The sequence below is a fragment of the Mya arenaria genome, chromosome 15 (genome assembly GCF_026914265.1).
Source record: "Mya arenaria isolate MELC-2E11 chromosome 15, ASM2691426v1".
In the NCBI taxonomy this organism is placed as follows: domain Eukaryota; kingdom Metazoa; phylum Mollusca; class Bivalvia; order Myida; family Myidae; genus Mya; species Mya arenaria.
The window spans coordinates 16,668,508-16,680,980 of record NC_069136.1 but is presented as its reverse complement, the minus strand read 5'-3'; the positions used below and the strand labels follow the sequence as shown (position 1 = coordinate 16,680,980).

At 35.7% G+C, this 12,473-nt stretch overlaps 1 protein-coding gene across 1 annotated transcript; it reads left to right on the top strand.

The window, feature by feature from the left end:
* Nucleotides 1-3,133: 3,133 nt before the first annotated feature.
* On the top strand, nt 3,134-5,437 carry LOC128220690 (tumor necrosis factor ligand superfamily member 15-like). Its single transcript, XM_052929184.1, has 4 exons — nt 3,134-3,343; nt 3,579-3,645; nt 3,887-3,997; nt 4,274-5,437. The coding sequence occupies exons 1-4, from the start codon at nt 3,143-3,145 to the stop codon at nt 4,708-4,710; spliced, it is 816 nt and encodes a 271-aa protein (XP_052785144.1). The 5' UTR covers nt 3,134-3,142; the 3' UTR covers nt 4,711-5,437.
* The last annotated feature ends 7,036 nt before the right edge of the window (nt 5,438-12,473 follow it).

The following is a 12,473-nucleotide window of genomic DNA, read 5'->3' as shown; positions in this document are numbered from 1 at the left end:
ATTCTAGTCAATAACACAAACGCGACTAAGCATAATTATATAAGTACTCTTAAGTCCATAGTTTAGCAGAAAACATTTATTTTTACGGACATTGTATGACTAACAGGTTTTTATACGGCACGGTAAATTCAAATATCAACTGGAAACGGAAATTGTTTCAAATCAATTCTAGCGATCTTTTTGTACTGAGACATATCGAAATGCAGCTTTGTTTTCAAATAAAGGTTGTGTTTTTTGTTTAAAATGACGTCATCTAATATCAAAGCGAAAGTAGTAGACGACCATCTAAATTTTACTGCAAGAACACCGGACAGCTATGCTTGGTGATATGGAGGTTTTGTTTTAGAATGCATGTGATAAACTCAATTTTATCAAGCTTTATAAATGTTGAAGTATTTCAACTAACCAACACAAAATAAGGAGCTATATAAGCATAATGCTAAAGTGAACATTGCTTTAGATAAAGCAGACTGTTGAATTGTAACAAAGAATGTTAGTCTCGGCGTAAGATTGTTAAAGGTACCACTGGTTTTGATTTATACAAAACACAGGTTTTGATTAAAACAAAACGATTGTCCTTCGACATATTCATTAAACGGTTTGAACAATATAAATGATCGATGTTTATTGAAGTATAATAATCGGGGTATAATAATGCTCGCTGTGTAAGCGAAAGCAAAGACAAACCGAAGGTTAAAGATGGTCAAAGACTTGCAAAAAGATCACGTAACGCTTGATCGTGGCCTTATCGGAAACAAGCGGCGTTCCAAAGAAACCACCTTGCACACCTGTGTCGCACCGGTTTCTACGAAAAGCCTTATATTACGTCAATGACTATGCTAGACATGTGGAGAATCGGGTCAGTGCAGAGAACTTGGAAAATGTACAGCAAATAGTTAAAACATTAAGATAAATTAACTGTTTTGGCATCAGTCTATAGAAAAACTCAAATGCTTTTTATACGCCCATCTTACGATGGCCGTATTATGGGAACACCCATGGCGGGCCGGCGGGCGTCGGGCGGCGGGCGGGCCGGCGGTTCCACAATGTTGTCCGCTCTCTAACTTGAACATTTCTCATCCAATTTTCACCAAACTTCATGAAAGTGTTTGTTGGTGAAATATCTAGGTCAAGTTCGATAACCAGCCTAATCGCTTTAGGCACTCCAGAGTTATGGCCCCCTGAATTTATCAAAATTGGCCATTTTAGCTTTGTCTACTCTCAAACTTAAACAGTTTTTATCCGAATTTCACCAAACTTGCTACTATAAATGTTTGTTGGTATATATTATTGGCAAAGTTCTATAACCAGCCAGGCTCTTTAGGATTATGGCCCTTGAATTGGTCAAAATTTGCCATTTTTGCTTTGTCCACTGTCTAATTTGAACAGTTATCATTTGATCTTCACCAAACTTGCTGAAAATATTTGTTGGTAAAATAAATCGGTCAAGTATGATAATCAGCCAAATGCCCCGAAGCACTTCAGGATTACTGCCCTTGCCATTTAAGCTTTGTCTACTCTCTAACTTGAACAATTCTCATCTGACCTTCACCAAACTTGCTGAAAATGTTTGTAGCTATAAAATCTTTACCAAGAATGTTTGCCGGTATAAATGCTTTGCCAAGTACACACTGATTGTCTCTTGGGTACGATTAAGGATGAATCATCTCTTGGAGACGATTTTTACATGAATGTTGTTTTTCAAATCCCGAACACGTTGATCGTCTTTGGGCATGATTTTGCCAAATCATTTGCTTCTTGAAAAGCTTGCTTCTCAAAGGGCCAATGTGACAGTAAGTTGTCTTAGAATCCAAGAAATTATTGATGGGCGTATTTTGTGAGTGTCACTCTTGTTCTTGGATGTAAGAGGTTTGGAAGAGGTTTCTCAATAAGGTTACAGTTTGTTGCAAAAGTGTCTATGTCGGAAAGCAGTTTTCTGTGATTTTGCCCAAATGGAGTTCCATTTTAGACTTGCCTCGGCGTGTAGACCATGCTTATGTGCTTTATTTTGTCGTTATAAAATTAGCCCTTGCAAATCGCAACACTGTTTACTGCTCTATAGCTGGTCAGGATGATAGTTAAGTATATTTAGGTATGGACAGGTATATGACTGCTATGAATAATGGGACAATACGAGTTCCGATGAACATTGTATTCATTAACCAGAAGGAAATGGTACGCCGAAGTTTGTACGTCAAAGGTCAAGTCCACACGTAGAGGTCATTGGTCAAAATGCTTTGTATTTGGCATTGTCCAGGCCATTACCTTTAACTTCATTTGAAGAAGGAAAAAACGTAGCACACATCACTAGGCAATATGTCCCGTGTAAGATGCATGTCTGAAGATCGAAGGACAAGATGGTAATTAAAGGTCATTTTCAGCATATTATTAATTAATTAACGTATTAATTGTCTTTTTGCTAGACCGATCATCTGTAGGTCAAAATTTAAGGTCATACTTTAGGAACATGTTTAAAACTCCTTGCATTTTGCAATACCGTAACTTGGATATGCATTTGAGGAATTCATTATAACTAGTTTATCAATTAAATGAAAACCGACAACAGTATTTTGAAAACATATTTTAGGTATATATTGGTATATACATATTTATTGGTTTCTCATAAACGGGGTCCTCTTAATGTGGCCAGATTATCGAAGTAATTGATAATTTTAATTATGTATGCATCGCAATAAAATGTCCTTAGCGTTCAAAATCAATACAAGAACCTTTGATGTTGAAGTACGTTGTATTATGTATACATTACAATACAAGGAATATTACCGGAACCCAAAATGTTATATCAAGTGTTCGGTGACTTTGGTCCATTTTTTGTAAACCTTATTTTACATACAATTTTATAACACGTATTATATTCTTTCAGTACTTGCATCCTATGAGACACCCATGTTTATTGTATGATCGAGGTATAACTTGAAACGTGAAATAAACACTTCCCTTGAAGGAGAAAGAACTCGATCAATTCATGCAAACGGATTTAACTATAAAGAACTATAAAAACCCTTCAATTTTTATTAACCTACATATAAAGATAAAAACACTTTATCACTGCACTACAACCATAAATAATTGATAACGCCAGCTATCCCCGCATAACTAATTCACACACACACTGGTCAACATGTCTGACAAACTGCTCAAAAGGTTGGCTGTATTCAGTTTAGTGTTTTTGCTTATCGTCCTGATCGCTGTGCTCTGTATCGTGTGGACCATGCCGGATAACGAGCAAATAGACACGGATACGGAGATATGTTTGAGAAATGATCACAAAAACACCAAATGCGGGAAAACAACAAATATTTTGCATGATGTTTTTGAAAAGGTAACCAAAACATATATATTTTACAGTATTAACATATTAGTCAACTGTTGATTTTTGTAAGGTGACACATATTTGCCAGAATAATATTCTTTTCTTTATATATTTAGTTATATTTATTAAAGCGATGTCAATAAGGCAATCGTCACAGATTTCTTCCGCATTAAATAAACGTCCTGTGTGATAATTTAAAATAGCCTTATTTACAAAAAAAAATAATAAACTTGAACATATTTAGGAAATTGCATCTGCATATGCTGCAGCTGCAGAACAGGAGAAATTTCAAACAGAAAATTACATAAAAGGTAACATACTCTTCATATTAAATTAAGCTATTTGCTTGCATGTTAATTTTAATCAATAAAATCGCTTTAAAAATTACTTTGCATAAAATTGGACCTATTTTGCTATCAATATCCAAGTCATATAAAAGGTTCAGTTACATGTAATACTCTTATGTTTAAACTTTTTTATCTGCATACTGATTTAGTTAGTTTGTTAAAAGATTATTGTAAAGATTTCATAATTAATACATATCTATTGTAGATGCTATGAAATACGATGTACAGTTGATGAATGACTATAAAAACACATTGTGGGACATGAAGCCTTCTGCCAAATTAGTTGGCATACGTGAAAAACCAGAACATGAGCATGGTACGTGCTATATTCTAGTTTAAAGATAACGAGTGTTTACATTCCTCATGAATATCTAAATTGAAGCAATACAATCAACAAACAAGATTATTTTTACTGATCCAAACGAGTAGCTCTAGATAATTATTTAAAGCAGCATGTTATCGATAGCATTATAACAATCAATAAAGCTACGGGGACATAGCTCAGTGTGTATTCGAATAATTTAACCTCATTTAATTGCTTCCCTTTGCGTTGTATAACTAATTATTTTATTTTAGTGTATTGCAATTTCAGGTAATGCTGCAATGACCACGCTCACATGTTGGCGTCACGACAAAGACCTTTATTATACAACAGGGTTTCAGAGATACGGAATTCGGTTTCAAAATGGCCGATTAATTGTCCCTGTAAGCGGTACTTACTACATATACTCGTTCCTTGGACTAACAGAACGACGTCTTACTGACGGAGGAATTAGCGTAGAATCAAACAATACGCAAGAGATAAAACATGCAATGCATAGGTATAACGTACTTGATACTGCTGATATTGAAATCGCTGCAAATGTCCAGTCTCGTAAAAATGTTTCGCGAGGTTACTTCAACTATTACGCGAGTCAAATAGCGACGTTGGTTAAGCTTCGTGCCGGTGATGAAATATCAGTGAAGCTAAGTGACGTCACACTTTTAAAACACACGGGGAATAACTACTTTGGTCTGCATCTCATATGACATCTCCGGCATTGGGGCGGCGTCCCCGTCGCGCCGGAGGGATGGAAGAGCCAACAAATGCCCCATTATTTATCGCACCCAGAACTTACGTTCAGCAGCCATATTGACGTATTTCCATTGTTTCTTATAACTATGTTATAACTAATATCTGCATCTGTTTGTCTAATCACAGTGCAAATTCACTTTGTGTTTTGTTTCTTTTTACATTTCATAAATTATATTTTTGTAAATTAAAATAATGAAACAATGCTAAATTGGAAAACGATTTCAAAAACAATGTAAACTATATGCTGTAATATGTAACATGTTATTCTCGTAAATGATTGAGGAGAAAGAGACTGTCGTATTAAAATAATTGTCTAAAATACCTTCAATTATTTCGGTAATTACATGATATTTACCTTTCTAATTGAGACATAAATTTACTGTAAAAGTGATTTTGATAGGTACTACCGCTTGTGCGATTTGTAAGAATACTGGCATAATAAATGAAATGTAATATAAGATGAGATTACTGAGCAGTTGCCTTATTTTTGAATTTCCTAAAACATAAGAAATACTTAGAAAGTGTTTCGGATAAATAGTCAGAGTCGACAAAACTGACCTCAAAGGCAACAGAAACAACATAACCAGCAGCTATGTCAGTATAATCACAATAATATTTCTGAAATTTCGTTTTTTCTAAATGTTAAAATTTAGTCACGTGTACGCTGATGTCATACAGCGCGGGCTTGTTTAATGAGGTTCGGCATGGTTCTATGTTAATACTGGGACATACTATTCTAAGTTGTTGATATCATGTTAATGACCAAAATAAAAATACGAAAACATTATTAAGAACATAACATATTTTATAATATTTTGTATTGGACATTTTTAATGTGAAAAAGGGTTTAATGCTATGTTATATGGCTCTTTTATGGTGAAGAGCTGAATTCTGGCATTTTTTAAGTCAACTGAAGTAACTGGAATGCACACTGCATACACATAACACTATATTTGTTTCCCTTGCATTACTTTTAAAACTAGTTGTTAGAATTATCTGCGTTTGATTTGTTCCGTATTTCTTACCAATATAATATTACATTCAATAAGGATACCATGGATTTAGCGGTATCTGCCGTGTGTAAAAAGGTTATGATAATAGATAGGTCGTCTTTGCCAAAATCTACGTTCTTTTTACCATGTTATGGAAAAGGATGGCAGGAAGGGTGTTAAACAGAATGAAATCAAGAGCTTTTTGACGACGACGAGAATTCCCTTGCTAATTTCATGGCGTACATGGCTTATCAGGGTGTGCAGGCCTCTCTCTCAATGGTAAAGTCGAAGGCCATTGAAACCCTCAACACGTCTGGTATGTGCACATATGACCATGTTTTTCCGAATTCTTACAAAAATGACAACCATGCTCTTTAACAAATTCAAAGGAGGTGGCGCCACTGCATAACCGTGCAATTGCTATTCGGAATACTACTTAGCCGTTACTGTCGGTTATATATTGCAAGTTAGAATTAAATATAAATTAATGATTGCCCCTCGGATCAATGACGTAGCATACACTGACATATGTTTATAGCTTCGGCACGAAGAGTAACTGTGAATCATGCGCCAGGCTTACCAGCAAATGGGTTAAGGTTTGTTTTGCAGCGCCATAGGCCTCAGACAAATGGACCCAACCGGAGCGTCGATGTCCATAGAGGTAATATGTTTAATTGTTGGACTTTTCTTTAGTCAGTGGTGGACAAATTTGTCACCAGGAACAAGTCTTACAAATTACTGTCGTATGGACATTGTGAAAAAGACTGTAACTGATGTATACATGGATAGCCTGTATTCGGTATATATATAAGTATTATGAAATTTTGTATATAGCAGACACTGACCTCCATATTTATTCAAATGTACCTCTGTTATCCAAATAATCCGAATAGAATCAATATGAATGATCTACTTTAGTTTTGGCCTAAGAAAATACATAACTCATGACATGACATAATATGTAATGTACATGTATATGTACGATTTTCTTTGAGCCACGTAATAGTTGCTGGTGATTTTAATAGTAAATTATACGACTATAGCCCAAAATCTGTGGCATTGACAAGAATCGTAAAAAGCTATAACCTTAAACCTGTTAACCTTCGCCCATGTAGCAACTCACACGACTATAGCTACGTAACAAACCGTACTATGATAGGTCATATGATGGTAACCTCCGATTTATATATACGTTTTACGTCGTTTGAAGACATGGACGAAAGTAAAATACTTACGTCTGATGACTTGCCATTTTTCATGACCCTCACGGCAGACACTCAAAGTCGAAATGCCGTTAACGATACAAATGTAAGGCGAACTCATGTCGCTTGGGATAAACTTACACCTGACGACATTTGCATGTATCAAACAATGTTAGATAAAGCGTTTATACTCGAGAAGTTATTTATTCTTCCAGACGTTAATACATTAAATGAGACCATTGTATCAGTATTAGTATCAACGTGTGACAAATATCTACCATCACACAACACGATACTTAAACAAAAGACTTACTGAAAAGATGAAATAAAACAATTATAATAAACTGCTAAACACGAACGATTACAATGGATGCAAAATGGTCGTACGTGCAATGCAAGCGATGATTCATTTAAAAGATTTATGCGATCAAAATCTGTTTTTAGAGCTGCACAGTGGAGGCTCTCCGAAACATATGTTCACAATGTTTTCGATAAAATCGATAACGTGGCAGGGACAGATGACAAGTTGTTCTGTGGCCTTCTTAGAAAGATAAAAAATAAAAACTTTAACAGTGTTTTAAACCTCGAGGTTGATGGCGTAAAGTACGGGGGTGAGATGATAAAGGATGGTTTTGCTAGTTTTTACCGATCCGTATTTGATGTTGGCTATTATAATGAGCCGCTTTCAGAGTTTGAGCGTGAAGTTAGAGACAGAATAAATTTAAAGAATCGCGAATCCTTACCAGATAAGCCCACATTTAAAGAAATTTCAAAACATGAAATTAGGGTGGCGATTTAAAGATTATAACGTAGAATAGCGCTCGGTCCAGACACGGTGTTAAATGAACTCGTTTTATACGGTGGGCAACCAGTTATTATGGCCCTTAAAGTTCTGTTTAATGCTATAGTACGCTACGAGGAGTATCCAGCGTCATGGAAATGTAGTTACCCATCCCTATTTACAAAGGAAATGGCAAGCCATGGTTAAGTACTAGTAGTTACAGGCCGATTTCAATTATTTCTACATTTTGCAACATATTCGAGCCTGTCATCGTAAATAGATTTGATAAAATGTCATTTTCCAAATTTCCGAACAAACAACAATAAGGATTTCAAAAAGGACTGAGTTGTATCACTGTAGCCTTTAATACAAATACAAATACAAATACAAGTACATTTGTATAGCGCAAACAGTATTGTTCAATATTCGATTGCGCTTCACACAGTTCATGCGCTATTTCACACAAGGTATATACAGTCATTTACACATAAAATCTGGTAGGCTCCTAATTATAAAACAGTCCAAACAAATAAGTTTTCAGTTCCTTTCTAAAAGTAGGTTCACTTTTAATGTGTTTTATGTCTCTAGGAAGAGCATTCCACCATTTTGGCCCAACCACAACAAGTGATCTGTCAGCAATTCTGGTTCTGGTTCTTGGAACAATAAATTGAATGTCATCAGAAGATCTTAGTCTGTATTTTCCCTGAACACGGTTTAACAAAGACCTCAAATAAGAAGGAGCTGTTCCCTGCACAATACGGAACACAATGACAAGAATTTTAAACATAATTCTTGCCCTCACAGGTAGCCAGTGAAGGGATTTGAGGACTTCGGTAGTTGGATGACCGTATGGTGTGTTGGTCACAACTCTTGCTGCTTGGTTCTGAACTTTCTGAAGTCTTTTAATCTGATAGGCAGGAATTTCCGTAAATAATCCATTGCAAAAGTCAATATGAGAATGAATAAGGCCGTTCACCATTATCTCTGTTGATTTTTGTGAAAGGTGTTTACGAATTTCTTTCAGGTTTCTAAGCTGAGCATGCGCAATCTGACATTTTTTTCTGATATGCATGTCAAAATTAAGCGTACTTTCCATATGTACACCCAAATCTCTGACATTATTAACACATTTTACTGATGATCCACCGACTCTCACACTTGAAATGTTAAGTTTTGCTAGCTGATGTTTAGTGCCATACATGATAATTTCTGTTTTTGAGTTATTCATTTTCAACTTAAAATTTGTCATCCACACAATTATATCATTGAGACAATCATTAAGCATTTCAAACACATTCGCCTCATTTTGTGCATTTCCAGCTTGAATTCTGAAAGCAATTTTATGATCATCAGCATACCCATAAAGTCCAGCTGGGTATTTTTGTACAACTTTGTTCAGAGCAGCAATATACATGGTAAAAATAACTGGGCCTGCACAGGACCCCTGTGGTACACCGAACTGCAGCTGTTCTGTGTTGGAAGATGTGTTCTCAACAATAACTTTCATTGTCCTTTCAGTTAAATAGGAATTTATCCAGTTCAAAGGAATACCTTTAATATCAAAGTCTTCCTGAAGAATTCGAAGTACAATTGGAATATCCACTGTATCAAAAGCTGCACTGAGGTCAATCATGACAACGATAGTAACTTTATTGTTGTCAAAAGCATCCAATAAATCACAATACATTTTCATCATTGCAGATTCGACACCATGACCCTTTCTGTAAGCGCTTTGATATGACGGAAGAAGTCTGTTTACTTCGATGTGATGAGTAATTTTTTGTAATGCAGATTTCTCAAGGATCTTTGATAAAAACGACAAGTTTGACACAGGCCGATAATTTTTAAGTTCTAGAGGGAGACCCTTTTTCTTCAATAGAGGCTTTATCACAGCACGTTTCCACTCTGTTGGAAACACCCCAGATGATAATGATCTATTTACAATTTCTGTCACAACTGGTATAAAAATATTAAAATTGTCTTTCAACTTTGGTGTTGGAATAACATCTAGCTCACAAGTTGTTGGTTTTGATCCTTGGATAAGTTTCATGACATCATTTTCTGAGAGTGGTGTGAACTCAGTCAAAATTGTGCCACCCAGAGGTTCGTTTAATGATACAGACCCGATATGTGCCGATTCAATGGTTATATTATCTAAGTCATTTCTCAACCTGGCAATTTTGTCAACAAAGAATTGCAAAAATTCGTTGGCTAGAGATACATCATCAGTATGCGGTGGAAGTGGATTGTCCTTTGTACGACCGAGCAGACAGGCAGTCACCCCATATAACTTTTTCACATCGCCCTCTGCCCCACTGATTTTAGACTGATAATATCTATTTTTTGATGTTGTCACTGCAGTAGTGTAGCTGTTTCTAACCTTTTTATAAATATTTTCCATCAAATTTGATTTGTCAGACTGGTAAATACTTTCTATTGACCTTTTAAACTGCTTGCGGGATTTCAGGTATCCAGAATACCATGGTACATTTGGTCTGCAAATAACAGTTCTCTCTTTGAGTGGAGCATGCTTATCAATTACATCTGAGGTACTCTTGGTAAAGTTTGTAACAAGCTCATCAACATTTGAAAATCGTTCTAAAAGTAGATTCAATTCAGAGATGTCTTTCTGAAAAGCTTCTTTTGACACTGATTTCCAGTTTCTGCTTTTGACAGTTTTAACAAGTAGAGGAGGACGACACTGTTCAACATAACAACTAACGAAGCAGTGATCAGAAATAAAATAGTCAGTCAGAGGTTCAGTTACATCTGAGAATTTATCTCTTTTTCTTGTAATGATCAAGTCCAAAATATGCCTTTTGATGTGTGTAGGTCTCTTAACTCTCTGCACAAATCCAAATGTATGAAGACACTTCATGAACTGTTTGGTATAACAATCTGATTTATTGTCTAAGTGGAGATTAAAGTCACCCATTAACACCAAAGGTTCAGATATCACTGAAAGTTGCTCCAACAAGTCTGAGAATTCATCTATAAACATTGCTTGTGTAACTGGGTGCTTCTCAGAGTATGGCGGTCGATAGATACCAATTATCAGGAAAACAAAGTTGTTACTATTTATCTTCCACTCAACATACTCAAAGGACTCAAAAGTTTTGCAAAAATTGCGTGACACTTTTAAGTTGTCTCTATATAACAGGGCTATTCCGCCTCCTTTTCGCTCAGGTCTAGGGACATCATCAAAACGATAACCATCCTGTGACAGTTCTCCCCGTACAACATCATCACCATCAGCATGGAGCCAAGTTTCAGTAATCACACAAAGATCAATGTTCTGCTCAAAAATATGCTGTAGTAGTTCAGACGATTTTCCTCGAATAGATCTTGTATTGACAGTTGAACATTTGAGCCTGCTTTTTCTTGTTTCATTTAAATAAATTGTTCTGTCTAGTTTTATCTGTGTTAAGTTCTTCAAGTGAACACCATCATTATAATCCTTGATCCTCGTCCTGAGGCGACCAGCCCTTTTACCTCTGTATACCAGTATACCAAATTCTTTCAGCCTTGTTAACACTTCTTTGTCTAATTTAATTGACTTTCTCGGTGGTGAGCGAAAAGTCAGTAATTGCTCAGTACAGTACTGTATAACAGTAAACGGCTTATTCATTGTGAGAGCTGATAATCTGTCCACCATGTAAGTTGAGATCAATGGGGTGGAACACCCTTCTTTGTTACATTGTCTTTGTTTCAGATGCAGATTTCTATGTAATACAATTAAAATTCCTAAGAATAATTTCACCAGCATATTTAATATATATTCATAACACTATAGTCCAAAATTCCAGTTTTTACACACAGTAATTCCAACAGAAAATGCAAATTATTCAGAGAACAAAATAATGCAGCCTACACCTGGCGCAATAACACCCACATTCAGGAAGTAATTACGCATAATCTCGATAGTGGAAGTAATGTATATGTAGCTCAGTTAGATATGAAAGGCGCCTTTTATGTTGTTTGGCACGACTCCTTATTTGTGAAATTATACGATCTTGGCATTCAAGAGAAGCTATGAAAAACGCTACTTAATGGTTACCAAAACCTTACAACATTGGTGAGGTGGTCTGGTTTAACGTCCGACTCTATAAGTGTACGTAGATCTGTACGCCAAGGGGGCGTATTATCTGGTTATTATTATTATTTATTGTATATTAACTACTTGCTTAATCGATTAGAAAAATCCAGATATGGCTCCAAAGTTGGTACAATTGCTGCAGGGAATCCTACCCTCGCAGATGACATCACATTCGTTGCTTAAACGCCCTCCGGTCTTCAGCATATGCTTGATATCTTACAAGACTATGCAGTTCTTCACAAATTTGAAATCAATACTAAAAAATCTTGTTGCTTGTCGTTCTCCACAAAACGCTTGTCAGTTCCATTAATTATAACATTTGCTGGACAATCGCTCAGTTACGTCGAATCTTCCACTCATTTAGGGATATTAATTAATAACTAATATTAACTCTAAATATGGGATGCGGTCTACAATAGGAATTAAAGAACGGTGCCAAAAGAGCAAAAAATTCATTTCATGCTATGAAAGATTATGGACTACATGGCGAAGGACTTGGTCCATTAACTGCCACAAGCAAATATATCAAAAATCAATATCCCAACTATTTTGTATGTAGCGAATTGTGGAATAACCTCAAGTCATCGGATCGCGATATTATCAATATAACTCAACATTATGTTGTTAAATTGATAAATACACTCGT